Source organism: Dreissena polymorpha, chromosome 7 (genome assembly GCF_020536995.1).
Source record: "Dreissena polymorpha isolate Duluth1 chromosome 7, UMN_Dpol_1.0, whole genome shotgun sequence".
Taxonomy (NCBI): domain Eukaryota; kingdom Metazoa; phylum Mollusca; class Bivalvia; order Myida; family Dreissenidae; genus Dreissena; species Dreissena polymorpha.
The window spans coordinates 37,993,152-38,014,212 of NC_068361.1; the positions used below are offsets into that span (position 1 = coordinate 37,993,152).

Here is a 21,061-nt window from a genome sequence, read left to right on the forward strand (position 1 = left end):
TGGTAAATGTTCAGTTTAAACGTTTCCTCGCCAATATCAAAACTATAACGAAAATTAGCGAATCTGAAACTTTTTACAATTCTGTCAAATTAACAAAGCGTGAAAAGATCCCTTTAACAATACGACAGTTATGAACAACGAGTGGAATGGTACCATATTCTAAGCATTCGTGTGGATTTATTTTTCATTCTTAGTTCTTGTCAACAGTATTTCTGCTCTATCAGCGTTTAGATTTTAATACAGTGGAAAATGTCTTTTACACTGAAATAAGCAATTAATGACTATAAAAACTTCTGAAAGTTAGAACATCGTGCTTGTCTGCGATTCCTCGATTGTTATTAACGGCTTTCCTCCGCTGTGCATTACTGGCCTAGCCCCGAGAAGCTTTGCCACCCCTTCCTGAAACCCGGAGAAGAGGCTGAGCGGAAGCGAGAAGATGATGGTGTGGTTCTGTTGATCGGCGATGCTATGTAGCGTCTGAAGGTAGCGCAGCTGAATGGAGGCCTGCGCCTCCCGCAGCACATCCGCGGCTTCTTTGATGCAGCGCGATGCTTTCATATCGCTCTCCGCGGATATGACCTGAGAAAAATGACGGTTGAAAAAATGATCGACAAAAGCGATATAGCATGACGTAAATATTGGTGAAAACAATGATGGTGAAATAATCGATGGTGAAATAAATGATGGTGATATAAATGGTAGTTAAATACATGATAATGACTGCTTGACATCGAAAACCTTCTTAAAGAAAAGTTCGTATTCATCGGGGACGCCACTTTCCGCGTTAATTGTATTTTCCTTTTAATGCATATCTCTTCTAAACAAAAATCCAGTGTAGGCGGAAAGTATCGTCCATGACAAGCCTGTGCGGGCTGCACTGACTAATATGTGCATTCAGCCCTATTTCCCAAAACCTCAGTGACTCCACTTACAATGACGCCATGTACCTTTGCTCTGGCCATTCTGTGTGATTCGGCTTCAGCTGCCATCGCTCTTTGCATCTGGATCGGCCGACGAACGTCTTTTCTAGGAAGATAATATCAAGACTAAAAAAGCTCATCGTCATTAATACGATCACCACCGTCATCATCATCTCCTCATTCCTCTTCACGACTTGTACTTCATTCTCATCCTTAAGGGTGTCACGATACGCTCACCTTACGATACGATACGTATCGCGGTACAGTGTGTACGATACAATACGTATCGCGATACGTATCGTCAGATGGAAACAACATACCCACCATTTAAAACCATTTTTTAATTTTATTTAAAGACCTCTACATATGTGTCATACAATTTACAAAATACCATATAATGTCATGAAAGTACACGAATTGACAATTAGTTATTATTATTTACAAATCTAAAACTTTGATTAAATATGAACACGAAATTATGAATATGTTTAAAAAATAAGGGCTGCGTTAAGTTTCTTTTACTGCGATAGATTATTTAAGATAACAATAAAACGTGTTTACCAACTAGTCAAACTGGCTATCTTTGCTTGTGCCGTAACAAAACTCCAAGCGCAATTCATAGAACAAGTCAAATATTGCACCTTGTTTCGTTACGTTGGCGACACAGCACATTTTTGAGTGGTTGAAATTTCATTTTAATGGTTTCAAAGAATTTGCGAAATTCTCAGCGGAATCACAAAATTACAGCTCCTGCTTGGGAAATTCGTAGCGACTAAAGTCTTGATATGAAGCAAATGTTTATACGAAATAAACGCCTACCACTTTCTTACTGATAACACAAAATGCTTTCATATTTTTTATTAGAAGCTCGCTGGAGTGATTTCAATTAAACTTCCGCCATTTTTTGGGCGATTTACAGTTACTTCCCTTGAATTGCGTCATTGAAAATGACGTATGGTACCGTACGGACTCGGAGGCGTATCGTGAACCATACCGAGGGGAGACTATTACGATATACCGTCCCACGGAGTACCGTGACACCCTTACTCATCCTCCTCCTCCTCCTCCTCCTCCTCCTCCTCCTCCTCCTCCTCCTCCTCCTCCTTCTCATCATCATGATCATCGACTCGTAATCAACATCATTTTTCTGCATCATCAATATCCTCCTCCTCCTCCTCCCCTTCTCCTCCTCCTGCTCCCCTCAACCTTCTCCTCCTCCTCCTACTCATCATCATCATCATAATCATCATCATCATAATAATAATCATCATCATCATAATCATCATCATCATCATCATCATCATCATCATCATCATCATCATCATCATCATCATCATCATCATCATCATCATCATCATCATCATCATCATCATCATCATCATCATTATCATCATCATCATCATCATCATCATCATCATCATCATCATCATCATCATCATCATCATCATCATCATCATCATCTTCTTCATCATCATCATCATCATCATCATCATCATCATCATCATCATCATCATCATCATCATCATCATCATCATCATCATCATCATCATCATCATCATCATCAACATCATCACCACCATCATCATTACCCATCATCATTACCTATCATCATTTTCATCGTCAGTATCCTCATAATAATCGACTTCATAATCTTCTTATTGCTATTATTCATCTTCAGCATCATCAGAATCTGCCCAACTGTTATCATTTACACTAAATCATAATTCTTATCATCATCATATGTATGATTGTCATTAATCATCGTAAATATCCCCATTATCATTGCCTAGCAACATTAGTAATGTGATCACATACATTTCAACACGCTCCACCTTCAGTCCCCAGTCATGCGTGGCTTCGTCCAAAGTCCTCTGAAACATATAGCCGTCGATATAGTTGCTTATATAAGACTCGTTCTAGAAAACTGGGCCTACTGGAAGCGTTTAGGTGTCATCCCTGATTGGCCTATGTAGACTAATCAAGGATGATAATTTCTGCCAGAACCAAATTTTCGTTTAGAAGATACTTGATATAAACTTAACATTCTTAAAGCGGAAAGTGTCGTCCCCGTTTAGCCTGGGCGAACTGCACAGGCTAATCTGGGATGACAATTTAATAATTTGCATTAAGCCCAGTTTTTCCAGAACGTGGCATATTTAACAAATACTATTACATTTTTCGTGGTTCGTCGGTCTATATGAACGTAATGGAGTTCGCATGAACACACAATTGTTCATTGATTAACAAAGATTTACCAAACACGATTTCTTAACAATATCAACGCTTAAATAAAGGAAAATGCAATAATTGCATTAAATAACGTGTCAGCGTTCAAAGTGTATTTAATACTGTTACGCCACAGTTTAAAAAAAATCGTATCAAAGATTCAAAGTGATGAAAACAGTATTCAATTTAAGAGAACTGTCTAAAATATGAACTTTGACACATTATTTAAGTTCCAAACTACCTAATCAAGTCATTTAAACGCATTCTTCTTAAAGTCAGTTTTAAAAGCGTTCTCAAATATATGCGCTTGTAGTCGAACTGGCCACGTCAAGGTGTAACGTTTCTCAGCTTGTTACATATTTCGAAGAGAAGCATCGAGTGTATTCTATAATTGCAATCCTTATCTGTTTTTCATATGTACTGTGCTCTGTGAAAAAGGGTTTTAATGCATGTGCGTAAAGTGCCGTCCCGGATTAGCCTGTACAGCCCGCACATGCAAATCAGGGACGCCGCTTTCCGATTTAATGGTATATTTCGTGTACAGAAAGTCTCTTCTTAGCAACAAAAAACAAGTTAAGGCGTAAAGTGTCGTCCCTTAAAAGCATGTGCGGACTGCACAGGCTAATCTGGGACGACACTTTAACACATGCATTAAACCCCTTTATCACAGAGCGCGGCTCATAATTATGTGAGAAATATCGGTACAAAGCATCTTGGTCATGTTGTTCTTTAATTTGGACATGTCATCTTAATATTAATTTTAACTTCAATTGTCTGTTTTTGAAGACATTTCTCAATTTATGTGCCTCTTTAACCTAACAGCGTTTTAGTAAATCTACGGGTATGATTGAAGTATCTACGTATCTTTACTTAGGGTCTGATTGAAGTATCTACGTATCTTTACTTAGGGTCTGATTGAAGTATCTACGTATCTTTACTTAGGTATCATTATTTATGTAATGATTAAGTAGTTGTTGTTTTTTTCTAAAGCATGTAAGACATTTTGCTTAAGATGTAATTTGTGTACGATTCTAGACTATTTTCTAGATTCTAGACTATTTTCTAGATTCTAGACTATTTTCTACAATTTCATGGATTATTTTAAAATATCTGAGACTCGCTCTGGGAAAACGGGACTTATGCATGTGCGTAAAGTGTCACACCATTTCAGGAACGATACTTTCCGCCTTAAATGGGTTTCCGTTATGGACAGACTACCTTTAAACGAAAAAGGCAATCAAAGCCGAAAAATTTCTCCTATTAGCCTGTGCGGAATCATTGACGGCACTTTACTTTAAGAATGAAAGTGTCTCCTATAAGCCTGTGTGGAATCATGGACGTCTTTAGAATGAAAGTGTCTCCTATAAGCCTGTGTGGAATCATGGACGTCTTTAGAATGAAAGTGTTTCCTATTAGCCTGTGTGGAATCATGGACGTCACTTTACTTTAAGAATGAAAGTGTCTCCTATAAGCCTGTGTGGAATCATGGACGTCTTTAGAATGAAAGTGTTTCCTATAAGCCTGTGTGGAATCATTGACGTCACTTTACTTTAAGAATGAAAGTGTCTCCTATAAGCCTGTGTGGAATCATGGACGTCTTTAGAATGAAAGTGTCTCCTATAAGCCTGTGTGGAATCATTGACGTCTTTAGAATGAAAGTGTCTCCTATAAGCCTGTGTGGAATCATGGACGTCTTTAGAATGAAAGTGTCTCCTATAAGCCTGTGTGGAATCATGGACGTCTTTAGAATGAAAGTGTCTCCTATAAGCCTGTGTGGAATCATTGACGTCTTTAGAATGAAAGTGTCTCCTATAAGCCTGTGTGGAATCATGGACGTCTTTAGAATGAAAGTGTCTCCTATAAGCCTGTGTGGAATCATGGACGTCTTTAGAATGAAAGTGTCTCCTATTAGCCTGTGTGGAATCATGGACGTCTTTAGAATGAAAGTGTCTCCTATAAGCCTGTGTGGAATCATGGACGTCTTTAGAATGAAAGTGTCTCCTATAAACCTGTGTGGAATCATGGACGTCTTTAGAATGAAAGTGTCTCCTATAAGCCTGTGTGGAATCATGGACGTCTTTAGAATGAAAGTGTCTCCTATAAACCTGTGTGGAATCATGGACGTCTTTAGAATGAAAGTGTCTCCTATAAGCCTGTGTGGAATCATGGACGTCTTTAGAATGAAAGTGTTTCCTATAAGCCTGTGCGGAATCATTGACGTCTTTAGAATGAAAGTGTCTCCTATAAGCCTGTGTGGAATCATGGACGTCTTTAGAATAAAAGTGTCTCCTATAAGCCTGTGTGGAATCATGGACGTCACTTTACTTTAAGAATGAAAGTGTCTCCTATAAGCCTGTGCGGAATCATTGACGTCACTTTACTTTAAGAATGAAAGTGTCTCCTATTAGCCTGTGCGGAATCATTGACGTCACTTTACTTTAAGAATGAAAGTGTCTCCTATAAGCCTGTGTGGAATCATGGACGTCTTTAGAATGAAAGTGTCTCCTATAAGCCTGTGTGGAATCATGGACGTCTTTAGAATGAAAGTGTCTCCTATAAGCCTGTGTGGAATCATGGACGTCTTTAGAATGAAAGTGTCTCCTATAAGCCTGTGCGGAATCATGGACGTCTTTAGAATGAAAGTGTCTCCTATAAGCCTGTGCGGAATCATGGACGTCTTTAGAATGAAAGTGTCTCCTATAAGCCTGTGCGGAATCATGGACGTCACTTTACTTTAAGAATGAAAGTGTCTCCTATAAGCCTGTGTGGAATCATGGACGTCTTTAGAATGAAAGTGTCTCCTATAAGCCTGTGTGGAATCATGGACGTCTTTAGAATAAAAGTGTCTCCTATAAGCCTGTGTGGAATCATGGACGTCTTTAGAATAAAAGTGTCTCCTATAAGCCTGTGCGGAATCATGGACGTCTTTAGAATGAAAGTGTCTCCTATAAGCCTGTGTGGAATCATGGACGTCTTTAGAATGAAAGTGTCTCCTATAAGCCTGTGTGGAATCATGGACGTCTTTAGAATGAAAGTGTCTCCTATAAGCCTGTGTGGAATCATGGACGTCTTTAGAATGAAAGTGTCTCCTATAAGCCTGTGTGGAATCATGGACGTCACTTTACTTTAAGAATGAAAGTGTCTCCTATAAGCCTGTGCGGAATCATTGACGTCACTTTACTTTAAGAATGAAAGTGTCTCCTATAAGCCTGTGCGGAATCATGGACGTCTTTAGAATGAAAGTGTCTCCTATAAGCCTGTGCGGAATCATGGACGTCACTTTACTTTAAGAATGAAAGTGTCTCCTATAAGCCTGTGTGGAATCATGGACGTCTTTAGAATGAAAGTGTCTCCTATAAGCCTGTGTGGAATCATGGACGTCTTTAGAATAAAAGTGTCTCCTATAAGCCTGTGTGGAATCATGGACGTCTTTAGAATAAAAGTGTCTCCTATAAGCCTGTGCGGAATCATGGACGTCTTTAGAATGAAAGTGTCTCCTATAAGCCTGTGTGGAATCATGGACGTCTTTAGAATGAAAGTGTCTCCTATAAGCCTGTGTGGAATCATGGACGTCTTTAGAATGAAAGTGTCTCCTATAAGCCTGTGTGGAATCATGGACGTCTTTAGAATAAAAGTGTCTCCTATAAGCCTGTGTGGAATCATGGACGTCTTTAGAATGAAAGTGTCTCCTATAAGCCTGTGTGGAATCATGGACGTCTTTAGAATGAAAGTGTTTCCTATAAGCCTGTGCGGAATCATTGACGTCACTTTACTTTAAGAATGAAAGTGTCTCCTATAAGCCTGTGTGGAATCATGGACGTCTTTAGAATAAAAGTGTCTCCTATAAGCCTGTGTGGAATCATGGACGTCTTTAGAATGAAAGTGTCTCCTATAAGCCTGTGTGGAATCATGGACGTCTTTAGAATGAAAGTGTCTCCTATAAGCCTGTGTGGAATCATGGACGTCTTTAGAATAAAAGTGTCTCCTATTAGCCTGTGTGGAATCATGGACGTCTTTAGAATGAAAGTGTCTCCTATTAGCCTGTGTGGAATCATGGACGTCTTTAGAATGAAAGTGTCTCCTATAAGCCTGTGTGGAATCATGGACGTCTTTAGAATGAAAGTGTCTCCTATAAGCCTGTGTGGAATCATGGACGTCACTTTACTTTAAGAATGAAAGTGTCTCCTATAAGCCTGTGTGGAATCATGGACGTCTTTAGAATGAAAGTGTCTCCTATTAGCCTGTGTGGAATCATGGACGTCTTTAGAATGAAAGTGTCTCCTATAAACCTGTGTGGAATCATGGACGTCTTTAGAATGAAAGTGTCTCCTATTAGCCTGTGTGGAATCATGGACGTCTTTAGAATGAAAGTGTCTCCTATAAACCTGTGTGGAATCATGGACGTCTTTAGAATGAAAGTGTCTCCTATTAGCCTGTGTGGAATCATGGACGTCTTTAGAATGAAAGTGTCTCCTATAAGCCTGTGTGGAATCATGGACGTCTTTAGAATGAAAGTGTCTCCTATAAGCCTGTGTGGAATCATGGACGTCTTTAGAATAAAAGTGTCTCCTATTAGCCTGTGTGGAATCATGGACGTCTTTAGAATGAAAGTGTCTCCTATTAGCCTGTGTGGAATCATGGACGTCTTTAGAATGAAAGTGTCTCCTATAAGCCTGTGTGGAATCATGGACGTCTTTAGAATGAAAGTGTCTCCTATAAGCCTGTGTGGAATCATGGACGTCTTTAGAATGAAAGTGTCTCCTATTAGCCTGTGTGGAATCATGGACGTCTTTAGAATGAAAGTGTCTCCTATAAGCCTGTGCGGAATCATGGACGTCTTTAGAATGAAAGTGTCTCCTATAAGCCTGTGTGGAATCATGGACGTCTTTAGAATGAAAGTGTCTCCTATTAGCCTGTGTGGAATCATGGACGTCTTTAGAATGAAAGTGTCTCCTATAAGCCTGTGTGGAATCATTGACGTCTTTAGAATGAAAGTGTCTCCTATAAGCCTGTGTGGAATCATGGACGTCTTTAGAATAAAAGTGTCTCCTATAAGCCTGTGTGGAATCATGGACGTCTTTAGAATGAAAGTGTCTCCTATAAGCCTGTGTGGAATCATGGACGTCTTTAGAATGAAAGTGTCTCCTATTAGCCTGTGTGGAATCATGGACGTCTTTAGAATGAAAGTGTCTCCTATAAGCCTGTGTGGAATCATGGACGTCTTTAGAATGAAAGTGTCTCCTATAAGCCTGTGTGGAATCATGGACGTCTTTAGAATGAAAGTGTCTCCTATAAGCCTGTGTGGAATCATGGACGTCACTTTACTTTAAGAATGAAAGTGTCTCCTATAAGCCTGTGCGGAATCATTGACGTCACTTTACTTTAAGAATGAAAGTGTCTCCTATAAGCCTGTGTGGAATCATGGACGTCTTTAGAATGAAAGTGTCTCCTATAAGCCTGTGTGGAATCATGGACGTCTTTAGAATAAAAGTGTCTCCTATAAGCCTGTGTGGAATCATGGACGTCTTTAGAATAAAAGTGTCTCCTATAAGCCTGTGCGGAATCATGGACGTCTTTAGAATGAAAGTGTCTCCTATAAGCCTGTGTGGAATCATGGACGTCTTTAGAATGAAAGTGTCTCCTATAAGCCTGTGTGGAATCATGGACGTCTTTAGAATGAAAGTGTCTCCTATAAGCCTGTGTGGAATCATGGACGTCTTTAGAATAAAGTGTCTCCTATAAGCCTGTGTGGAATCATGGACGTCTTTAGAATGAAAGTGTCTCCTATAAGCCTGTGTGGAATCATGGACGTCTTTAGAATGAAAGTGTTCCTATAAGCCTGTGCGGAATCATTGACGGTCACTTTACTTTAAGAATGAAAGTGTCTCCTATAAGCCTGTGTGGAATCATGGACGTCTTTAGAATGAAAGTGTCTCCTATAAGCCTGTGTGGAATCATGGGACGTCTTTAGAATGAAAGTGTCTCCTATAAGCCTGTGTGGAATCATGACGTCACTTTACTTTAAGAATGAAAGTGTCTCCTATAAGCCTGTGTGGAATCATGGACGTCTTTAGAATGAAAGTGTCTCCTATAAGCCTGTGTGGAATCATGGACGTCTTTAGAATGAAAGTGTCTCCTATAGCCTGTGTGGAATCATGGACGTCTTTAGAATGAAAGTGTCTCCTATAAGCCTGTGTGGAATCATGGACGTCTTTAGAATAAAGTGTCTCCTATAAGCCTGTGTGGAATCATGGACGTCTTTAGAATGAAAGTGTCTCCTATAAGCCTGTGTGGAATCATGGACGTCTTTAGAATAAAAGTGTCCTCCTATTAGCCTGTGTGGAATCATGGACGTCTTTAGAATGAAAGTGTCTCCTATAAGCCTGTGTGGAATCATGGACGTCTTTAGAATGAAAGTGTCTCCTATTAGCCTGTGTGGAATCATGGACGTCTTTAGAATAAAGTGTCTCCTATTAGCCTGTGTGGAATCATGGACGTCTTTAGAATGAAAGTGTCTCCTATTAGCCTGTGTGGAATCATGGACGTCTTTAGAATGAAAGTGTCTCCTATAAGCCTGTGTGGAATCATGGACGTCTTTAGAATGAAAGTGTCTCCTATAAGCCTGTGTGGAATCATGGACGTCTTTAGAATGAAAGTGTCTCCTATAAGCCTGTGTGGAATCATGGACGTCTTTAGAATGAAAGTGTCTCCTATAAGCCTGTGTGGAATCATGGACGTCTTTAGAATGAAAGTGTCTCCTATTAGCCTGTGTGGAATCATGGACGTCTTTAGAATGAAAGTGTCTCCTATAAGCCTGTGTGGAATCATGGACGTCTTTAGAATGAAAGTGTCTCCTATAAGCCTGTGTGGAATCATGGACGTCTTTAGAATGAAAGTGTCTCCTATAAGCCTGTGTGGAATCATGGACGTCTTTAGAATGAAAGTGTCTCCTATAAGCCTGTGTGGAATCATGGACGTCTTTAGAATGAAAGTGTCTCCTATAAGCCTGTGTGGAATCATGGACGTCTTTAGAATGAAAGTGTCTCCTATAAGCCGTGTGGAATCATGGACGTCTTTAGAATGAAAGTGTCTCCTATAAGCCTGTGTGGAATCATGACGTCTTTAGAATGAAAGTGTCTCCTATAAGCCTGTGTGGAATCATGGACGTCTTTAGAATGAAAGTGTCTCCTATAAGCCTGTGTGGAATCATGGACGTCTTTAGAATGAAAGTGTCTCCTATAAGCCTGTGTGGAATCATGGACGTCTTTAGAATGAAAGTGTCTCCTATAAGCCTGTGTGGAATCATGGACGTCTTTAGAATGAAAGTGTCTCCTATAAGCCTGTGTGGAATCATGGACGTCTTTAGAATGAAAGTGTCTCCTATAAGCCTGTGTGGAATCATGGACGTCTTTAGAATGAAAGTGTCTCCTATTAGCCTGTGTGGAATCATGGACGTCTTTAGAATGAAAGTGTCTCCTATTAGCCTGTGTGGAATCATGGACGTCTTTAGAATGAAAGTGTCTCCTATAAGCCTGTGTGGAATCATGGACGTCTTTAGAATGAAAGTGTCTCCTATAAGCCTGTGTGGAATCATGGACGTCTTTAGAATGAAAGTGTCTCCTATAAGCCTGTGTGGAATCATGGACGTCTTTAGAATGAAAGTGTCTCCTATAAGCCTGTGTGGAATCATGGACGTCTTTAGAATGAAAGTGTCTCCTATAAGCCTGTGTGGAATCATGGACGTCTTTAGAATGAAAGTGTCTCCTATAAGCCTGTGTGGAATCATGGACGTCTTTAGAATGAAAGTGTCTCCTATAAGCCTGTGTGGAATCATGGACGTCTTTAGAATGAAAGTGTCTCCTATAAGCCTGTGTGGAATCATGGACGTCTTTAGAATGAAAGTGTCTCCTATAAGCCTGTGTGGAATCATGGACGTCACTTTAGAATGAAAGTGTCTCCTATAAGCCTGTGTGGAATCATGGACGTCTTTAGAATGAAAGTGTCTCCTATAAGCCTGTGTGGAATCATGGACGTCTTTAGAATGAAAGTGTCTCCTATAAGCCTGTGCGGAATCATGGGCGTCTTTAGAATGAAAGTGTCTCCTATAAGCCTGTGTGGAATCATTGACGGCACTTTTCTTTAGAATGAAAGTGTCTCCTATAAGCCTGTGTGGAATCATGGACGTCTTTAGAATGAAAGTGTCTCCTATAAGCCTGTGCGGAATCATGGACGTCTTTAGAATGAAAGTGTCTCCTATAAGCCTGTGTGGAATCATGGACGTCTTTAGAATGAAAGTGTCTCCTATAAGCCTGTGTGGAATCATGGACGTCTTTAGAATGAAAGTGTCTCCTATAAGCCTGTGCGGAATCATTGACGGCACTTTACTTTAGAATGAAAGTGTCTCCTATAAGCCTGTGTGGAATCATGGGCGTCTTTAGAATGAAAGTGTCTCCTATAAGCCTGTGCGGAATCATTGACGGCACTTTACTTTAGAATGAAAGTGTCTCCTATAAGCCTGTGTGGAATCATGGACGTCTTTAGAATGAAAGTGTCTCCTATAAGCCTGTGTGGAATCATGGACGTCTTTAGAATGAAAGTGTCTCCTATAAGCCTGTGTGGAATCATGGACGTCTTTAGAATGAAAGTGTTTCCTATAAGCCTGTGTGGAATCATTGACGTCACTTTACTTTAAGAATGAAAGTGTCTCCTATAAGCCTGTGTGGAATCATTGACGTCACTTTACTTTAAGAATGAAAGTGTTTCCTATTAGCCTGTGCGGAATCATTGACGTCACTTTACTTTAAGAATGAAAGTGTCTCCTATAAGCCTGTGTGGAATCATGGACGTCACTTTACTTTAAGAATGAAAGTGTCTCCTATAAGCCTGTGTGGAATCATTGACGTCACTTTACTAAGAATGAAAGTGTCTCCTATAAGCCTGTGTGGAATCATTGACGCCTTCTTTAGAATGAAAGTGTCTCCTATTAAGCCTGTGTGGAATCATTGACGTCACTTTACTTTAAGAATGAAAGTGTCTCCTATAAGCCTGTGTGGAATCATGGACGTCTTTAGAATGAAAGTGTCTCCTATTAGCCTGTGTGGAATCATGGACGTCAATTAACGCTAATGCATTAAGCACCGTTTTCCCAGAGCTCGACTAATATAAAAAATATCTAACACTAACCCATACAACTGTTAAAGTTGTAATCTGGGACGACACTTTTCGCACATGCATTAAGCCCAGTTATCCCAGAGCGCGGTTCATATATGCCTACAGACCTGCATGTCTCGGTCGATCCTCTCCCTGTCCGACAGAACATCCGACAGTCCCACCGTCCCCAGCATGGTTCTCAGAGTGGTCGCCCCTAGCAGGCATGTGGATGCGCGCGCATCCTTGATGTTCACCGTAGCAACGGTCGCGTCGTAGATCCGCGCGTAAATAACGGCCTCCACGACAACGGTGACGGAATGTTTCGTGAGTATCTGACACGAAACATTATTGAATTGTTTGAATCAATAACGCTGTTCACAAATCTGCAAATCTACTATTTTATTCGTCATTTTGTGTGTGAAAACATTTAACACTCCTTCAAAAGATGATTTTTTGCGCTTACTTATATGTTTTTCATCTAAATAATAAATAAATAAATAAATAAAGTATATTGAAAATTTTACCATTGCCTGCATTTGAAAAATAATGCCTCGACGTGTTAAGAAAGAAATTTGATGTTTTTCCGAATGGTAACACGCGATTTTTTTCCCTGTGATACAAACACATGGATTGTGAAAAATATAATGAAAGCATTGTTAATTTTTAATTGGCGGTTTTCAGTTTCATTTAATTTATGCATGTTGGTCGACATATTCCTCTCTTAAGAAAGTCGAAATTTTGAACGCGGCTGACGATGCATTTATTGATGTTCTACAAGAAAACAATCTACTGCGCAGAAAAAAATGGGTAACCAAAAATTAATTTAAAGTTTTTTTTTGTGTTTTAAAGGAAATTGTTCACTGATATGCGTAATTTTATGCGTCATTAAATAGTTTTACTAAAAATATTTACATTTGTTATGAATACATAATATGGAATAATCTAAAATAAGTATTAACGCAAGGAGAAAAGTTTAATACACATATTTAACGTTCCGGTCCCTTTCAAACTAAAATCTAACACGCTTCCAGTGTATCTTTAAGTTATGAGAACCTTTTTTGCCATATAAAACGTTCCGCTCCCTTTCAAAATCTAACGCGCTACCAGGGTATCTTAAAGCTTATGAGGCGCTTTCGCGCCTCAGGCTGCATAGTCTAAGGACCTAGGAGGTGTCCCCGCACTTCTACCTTATTAACTTTAGCCGGACTGACCAAGTTGCGTGCTTTGGCGTCGAACTCCCGGCCGTCCTTGCCTGTGTTAAAACTTTTTGTTTAAAAAATTACTGTTTCTTTCTTTCATTGTCAGCGTGTCCTTTGCTTACATTTCCAGCAGTTTAAAGATAACTATGTTAACGTGTTAATATATTCATTAAAACCCCTTTTCACAGAATACGGGCCATTTGTAATGAATTAATAAACATATTTTAATCGACCTGATGACGGGTTTTACATCTGTCCGAGTTTGGATGACTTTTTGATATGTTTCTGTTTGTTTTATTTATGTATTGTTGTTTTCTGTGTAATAATATAAAAACTATTGCAATTTCTGCTAATTGTTAACGTTGACATTCACTTAAATATAAGTAAATAAACAGCATTTGTGTACGTTAGAGTGGATTTATAAACAAGGATAATTAAATAGACTAAGGTGATTTTCAATTGTACTTCAGATATTAGCGGTCAAACAGTTTTTGTATAGAGTTTCCAATAACTTCTGTTAGGATTTGTCATTTTGAAAAGTTTATATGCTTACGAAATTTAAAAGTTCTTGCAAATTGTTAAGATCGCACTTGCTCTTAATCTCTATCCGATTCACGTGACCAAAGTCAACATATATGACGCATATTCAAATCACAGGATAACTTGCCGTGGCTTACTCTTAAAGGGGCCTTTTCACATATTTTGGCATGTTTTGAAGTTTATCATTAAATGCTTTATATTGATAAATGTAAACATTGGATCTAAAAAGCTCCAGTAAAAAATCAAGAATGAAATTTAAAAAAAGGAAAAAAAGTAGCCCGCAGCAGGGTTCGAACCAGTGACCCTCGGAATCCTGGAGTAAAAATCAATTAAACCGCTCGGCCATCCTGCCAATTATATATGAGCGACGTTTGTTATACTTTATATAAGCAATCTTTGTAGTTTCACAAAATTGAACGACAACAACAGAACTCTCCAAATTATTCAATCGTTTCGCGTTGCAACGCTTTATAATTTTCAGGTTTTTAAATCGTCAAAAGATGCATATAATGGCTATATTAGACCATGGTAAATGTTCAGTTTTACTGTTTCCTTACAAATATCATAACTTAAACGGAAATTTGCGAATCTGAAACAACTTTTTTCAATTTTGTAAATTTACCAGAACGTGAAAAGATCCCTTTAAGAGTGGTTACTTGTTGGTTGTCTTCAGTTAAATAAGACACTTCGAAACAACTGCCTGATCAGGTAATGATTAAGTTGAGTCAACTGTGAGGAATGGCGGGAAATTTGTTAGAACTTTTGGTGGAATTATTATTTTAAAATAAACCATCATGCATTGTACACTAGTATAATAAAATAAAATAAAATAATATATATGGCGTGAAATTTGTTAGAGCACTTTGATGAAATTATTATTTTAAAAGAAACCAGCAGGCAGTGTGTACTATTACTAGTGTAGAATGCCATCTGATTTAATTTAGAATAATAGTTCCATCAAAGTGCCCTTTCCTATATATTCTGCTCGTCCGTGAAACAATGTGCTATCTGGTTCTAATATAAATCTATGGGTGTTCCTGTCAGCAGGGTCGAGCCAGGTTAATCTTAACGCCCAGTTTGTCAAAGTGGAGTGTATTCTGAACAGTGTCTATGTGAAGTAACTGTTGCGAAGAGTTGCGTTTGTCCATTCATGTTTTGATGCCCACTTATCTTTGGACCAATTTTCTTTCGAGAACATGTTCATTTTGTTTCGATTCAATTGACCCTTTTCACAATCCCGATATCAAGGTCGCCAAGTGGAGTGGTCTTTCAAAGCGGGTATTTCCTATATAGGTGCTATATTGTTAGGTGCATTAATTGTATAAATAAAAATAACGTTGTAAAAACTGTTGCTTTTATTCACATATTACAACTTGTATTGTAGTTGTATTAAGATTTATGGTATAGAGTTATGAAGTAAATTATCTTCCGTGATAAAATGAACAAATAAAGAAGGTGGCGTGCTATATTGTAGTTTATTTTACTAAAATTTACATCATTCATCAACATAAGCAATCATAAGAGAACTTGGGTATCTGTGAGTCGTATACGTTTTGACAATAAGCAATATCCTTTATAACATAGATGCTATTGTCTATTAAACTGAATGTGATAAAAACATAACGTAGATGTGTTTTATCGCAAGAGATTTAAAACTGCTACAAAATATTAATTAATTAATCTTAATCACATCTGGCGGTCCCAATCCAAGACCCCGTGCTGTCTACAGGCAAATGCCATCGGTGAAGAACTTAAGGGAACGAATTGCGCATTGCACACATACGTCACAACAGTGCCAACAGGCTGATCGCCTACTACTGCTTGGGAGGCTGGTTCAGCGTTACGAACAAACGGAGAACCAGTAGGAAGAGAAGATGCCGGACATACTGTAACTAAAAACATGCGATTATATCCACTTTTTTTTTTAAATTTACTAACATATTTACTAAACGAGAACTGAAAGGATGCAGACAAGCAAGAAAAAGCAAAACGAATGAGATTAGGGGCATATAACCGAATGCTATAATAAAAGGTTTTTATAAGTAATGCTTAACGTGAAAACCTAAAAAAACCTATTAGATAATAACTACTGAATGCCTGTTGGTAGAATCACTTGAAGTGGAAACATTTTCGTTGTCAACAGATAACACACTTTACAAATGAATTAAACGGTAGGATAGTCAGTGGACATAAACATTCTCATGTTTACAATACGTTACATTACCCTCTTATGGGTGTGATAATTATATCGTATACCGCTAATAGCATAAGTGATCTGATCATCATACTTGAACGTATACCAGGGAATTGATCACATATTTAGCTTGTTTATATTTACCCGTAAATATATTTTATTGTCAGATTTTAGTCATGGAACTTAAAAGCTACATTTAGAAAAGAATTTGAGTAAGATAAACAAAGTATGTCCTTAGAGGGGCTGGATTCAGTGTCCTTTGGATTGAAAGATATTAGCGCACATCATCCGACCATCCGGATTATATAAAGTGGAAGTCATTTCATAAATGATATGATATATAAGTGATCAATATTAACGAAAACATTATAATATTCCGATTCATATTACTCTTTAATCGCGGTTGTATCGCTTTATAATTGTCAATTTTTTTTTAAAAACGATTTGTCTTTCCGTGTTATTTTCTTCCATTCATGTATCTGAATTTAATTTAAACCACATCATTTTTAATGAAAAGTTTGTTTAGCCTTCTAACCATTCTGACAAAAAAAACATGCTTTGAGCATTCGAGGAAATGATCACAACGACTAATTGCTGTTTAGTAATGAAGTAATATTTAAGTTTTTAATTATGCAAGTCAAACACACAATAAAGAAATAGTAAACCCCACTGAGGTCCCTTTGGCATTATAGTTACGGCTTCGGTCCATATACAGTTTTTGGCTGCCTGGCTGGTCAATATAATGCCATTTGGACCGAAGTGGAGTTTACTATTTATATTACACCGAAGAGTGTCCCCTGTATCGTTGTACAACGTTGTACCGCTTTCTGTACTTTTATTTTTCATGCACAACTGAATGCGCAAACGATGACATATATCGTGTGACGTAGTTTCTCTGACAAAACATTACAGTTGGAGCTAAATTCTCTGGATGTTGAGGACATGTCGGGCGTGGTGTTTTTTTAACAGTTATTTATTTGTCAAGTCATCGAACGAATGCAAAACGTATTTCGGATTGTGTGTTTATCATACATAATGCAAACTTCGATAGGAATAAAATAAAATAGTTTGATTTAAAATAAGTTTCGATAAAGGGATGGACGAATAGAAAATGGAAGTGAAATCGTTTCGACTTTATTGTTATAAACATTGAATTAACGTTGGCATTAAGGTAAGCTTGTCGTTTATTCTAAACTAAGTTGTTTTTTACTCTTGTTAAAGCTGAAATGGTGTCAATGCTGTTCAATAAAACGCTTCCGCTCGGTGCATATTAAGTGCTGTGTAACCCCGAACGGTTCATATACAAAAATAGTGACCGGTCCATATTCTCTTAGGTTTCTCTATCGAATTTTACAGACTGAAACCGGTCATATAGATACAGAAGGACTAATATCTCTGAGATGTAATATAAAACTATACAACCGGAAATGAATTTTGTTATTATAACTGAAATAGTTATGGATATATTCATTAGTGAAAGTTTGTAAGATTTCAAGCCGAGGGAAACTTTTTAAATTGAAAAGCCGATAGAAGCCTAATACTTTATCTTTATTTATAAATTATTTGAGTATAATTTTAAGCTATATCTATGGCCCGGGTGATCTACCTTATTGATTTCAACTTAACCCATTTATGCCTAGTGTCTAGAAAAAGGCCTTGGCAAACAGCGTAGACCCAGATGAGACGCCGCATGATGCATCAGGGTAGGGCGCTGTTTGCTTAAAGGAATTTCTTTATGGAATTAGTGATTTATTGGACGTCATCTATTGAAAACTGGCCCAACACGTTTGCTGAAATTTGGCATGTATATGGACCAGAATGTGATCTACCTGTTGGCGTATTCGTCATATCTGGGAAAAATCCAGTTTTTTTTATAAAATGACGAAAAAGTGGTGTTTTTTATTGCGCAATCGCTATAAAATGAGTTCTCGACGGAAGCGTTAATAGCGTTAATAGCAACCAAAGACAATTCACCCCCAGGAGACAATTCACGCGCTAGACACTTCATATTTGATTTTAAATAATACATATTGCGATTTTATTCCCAAATTAATAAATAAGTTCATATTGCGTTTCACATACGAAGCTGAACCCGTTTAGAAAATATTAACAAAACAAACAAAAACAAACAACCGTTTAATTTAATTGATGTAGATACGGTAACCTGATTACATATCCACTAGCGTCTATGCATTTTTACACATAAAAAATAGTTCGCAAATAAGCAACAGACAATCAAATTTAAACGCAAATAATTTAAAAAAATTGAAGCGAAAAATTGCTACTTAAAATTACAATTTTTGCACTAAAAACAGTTATGAGAGATTATGTCATTAAAATACATAAGTTCGTTACTTACACGAAACCGAAAGTAAACAACCAACAATCAAAATGGCTGAAATAGAAACGTTCGAAAGAATAATATTTACAAAATAACATCATCAAAAATGATGTACAGTGAACGCTACTTAGCTGTTTTGTAAATAAGTATACGATCTATGGAAAAACACAAACATTTGACATAAAAACACCCGTGGATATGGAAATCTTCAGCGTACGAAATTGCAGGCAGTTAACAATATATGAATGGAAATGCACAAACTTAGTAACTGGCGAACAAATGAATTAGTAGGTTGTTTCGTGATTATTTAGAAACGACTACATAATTCTTGTGGTTCAGCCAGTGCAACTCAACAGAAATAAGTATTAAAAGTATCTCCACCGGACAACAAAGTGCCAACTTAATAAAAGGTAAGTGGTTTACAATATTATTTAAAATATTGCAAGCCTATGGTTCATGTTGAATTTCAACAGTATATGTCAGTTTAAAAACAAATAGCGGCATGCCAAAATAGCTTGTAATTATAGTTGATTGATGTGAATGTTTTATTTTATTTGTTTGCAACAATTTGGAACCTTTTGGTTTGAGAATTGTAAGCCTAGTGTTTAATTGACCAGTCGCCAGCTGTCAATCAAACTCACGAAATAATCAATCAGATTTCGTTTATTGCGGCCACATGGTCCGACAAACAAAGACTGTCTGAGTAATGGATAAAGCGTTTTATGAAAACAACTTAGTGGGCAGAGCGATCTCGTATTTGGCGACTGGTCATTTGCCCCTTTGTTTAGCACAAATAAGAAATACCTATCTCGGTGGCGTATTTTCAAATACAAACTCTGGATTTTAATGACGACAAGTCGAACGTGCAGTTTAATATTTTGTAAAGCATGGAATGAATCCAAAAGTGTTTTGGATTGTATGTTTGGCATGCATAATTTAAATTTCCATAGAAACAAAATAACTCACTGCGACAGGATTACAGTTTTGTTATGGCAAGCATTTTATACAAATGTTATTAAAAAAAGTGTGGTTTTAAATAAATGTTGAGAAAGGTAACGCAAAACACAGAAAATGGAAGTGCGTTCATGTATCTAATTGTTACTTTATTGATTTAAGCATTGGATGACAGTTTAAATTTAAGAAAGCGTGTCGCGTATACTAAATTAAGTTGTTTATGTCTATTTTGCTCTTATTAATATATGGTATGAAATGCCTATCTCGTGTAAAACTCTGGATTTTAATCACGACAAGTAGGGCGTGTTATTTTATTCAACAGTCAAATATTTTTTAAAGCATCACAAGAATTAAATCCAAAAAATTTTCTGATTGATTTTTTGTCATGTATAATTAAAACTTCCATAGGAATAAATAAACTGGCTGCGTCAGGATTTCGTTTACCTAAATCATGTTTTAGGTAAGGATGGTTAGCATTTGATACACATATTATTAAAAAAATAGTGTGGTTTTTAATAAATTCTGAGAAAGAGAAGGACGAACATAAAAAATAGAAGTTCATATCGTTGTAACTTTATTGTTTTAAGCAATGGATTAAGTTAAAATTGATTTAAGCGTGTCATTAATAATAAAATTGAAAAGTTTCCGTTTCCGGTAGTGAAAAGACACAAAAATGTAGATGGATTTAAAAATGGAATAAAGTTAAGTTATCGGTGTGCAAACTATAAACTTCAGGGATATGTAAGGTGTGTGGACTTCAGGCAAACGAGCATGTATGGAACTTTGTTGAAATATACCATAGAAAATTAGTTATTTATCAAAAGTTGTTCCTTTGCATTTATCACTGGGTGGAGGCTTGGATTGGACTTGTTTGACGTGTCATCAAAACCGGGTCATTCCAACGTCCGAGTTGTCGGCCACTTCGTCACGCATGACCAAAACGTCCGAGATGTCGGTCACTTCGTCACGCATGACCAACTCTATTGAACTCTAATCGGCGACAATCATCCAATGCTGCGAAGCGGCGAAGCGCATCCAATCATTTCCATTCAGCTACATCTATGTGGTAACAGTGATTGAATAATAGTCTGATGTGTAAAACAACGTGTTGTGTATTGTAACTTAAAATGAACAAAAGAGCCTATTCCTCTACAGCAAGCGAAAGGGCGGTTACTGACGCGAGCCTTCTAGATTCGTCACTTTTCGAATCACCCAAAGTACCCAAGCAGGGCAAAAAATCTAATAAAAAGAAAAAAAAAAGATAAAGAGACAGCAGGCCAAAAAAGCATGACAGAATTTATATCAACAAAAGAAAATGAAACCAAACAAAACAATACAGAATCACCTAGTATTTAAAAGCGTTTAGACGAAATAAGCGCCAAACTGTCGAATGTCCTTACAAAAAGCGATACAGACATTATTAAAAACATAATTAAAGAATCGCTCGAAGGCCTCACAGAACAATTACTCGGATCCGTTTTTAAACAAATCGAAATTCTCGAAAGCAACATGTTTGACCAGGCAAAAGAATTGGCTT

General features: G+C 37.5%; 1 protein-coding gene across 1 annotated transcript; it reads right to left on the reverse strand.

Annotated features, from left to right (window-relative positions):
* Positions 1–300: 300 nt before the first annotated feature.
* LOC127839635 (stomatin-like) lies at positions 301–20,496 on the reverse strand. Its single transcript, XM_052368020.1, has 5 exons — positions 20,428–20,496; positions 12,425–12,628; positions 2,736–2,791; positions 948–1,026; positions 301–579 (listed from the first exon to the last, which is right to left on the reverse strand). The coding sequence occupies exons 1-5, from the start codon at positions 20,494–20,496 to the stop codon at positions 301–303; spliced, it is 687 nt and encodes a 228-aa protein (XP_052223980.1).
* Between the last annotated feature and the right edge of the window lie 565 nt (positions 20,497–21,061).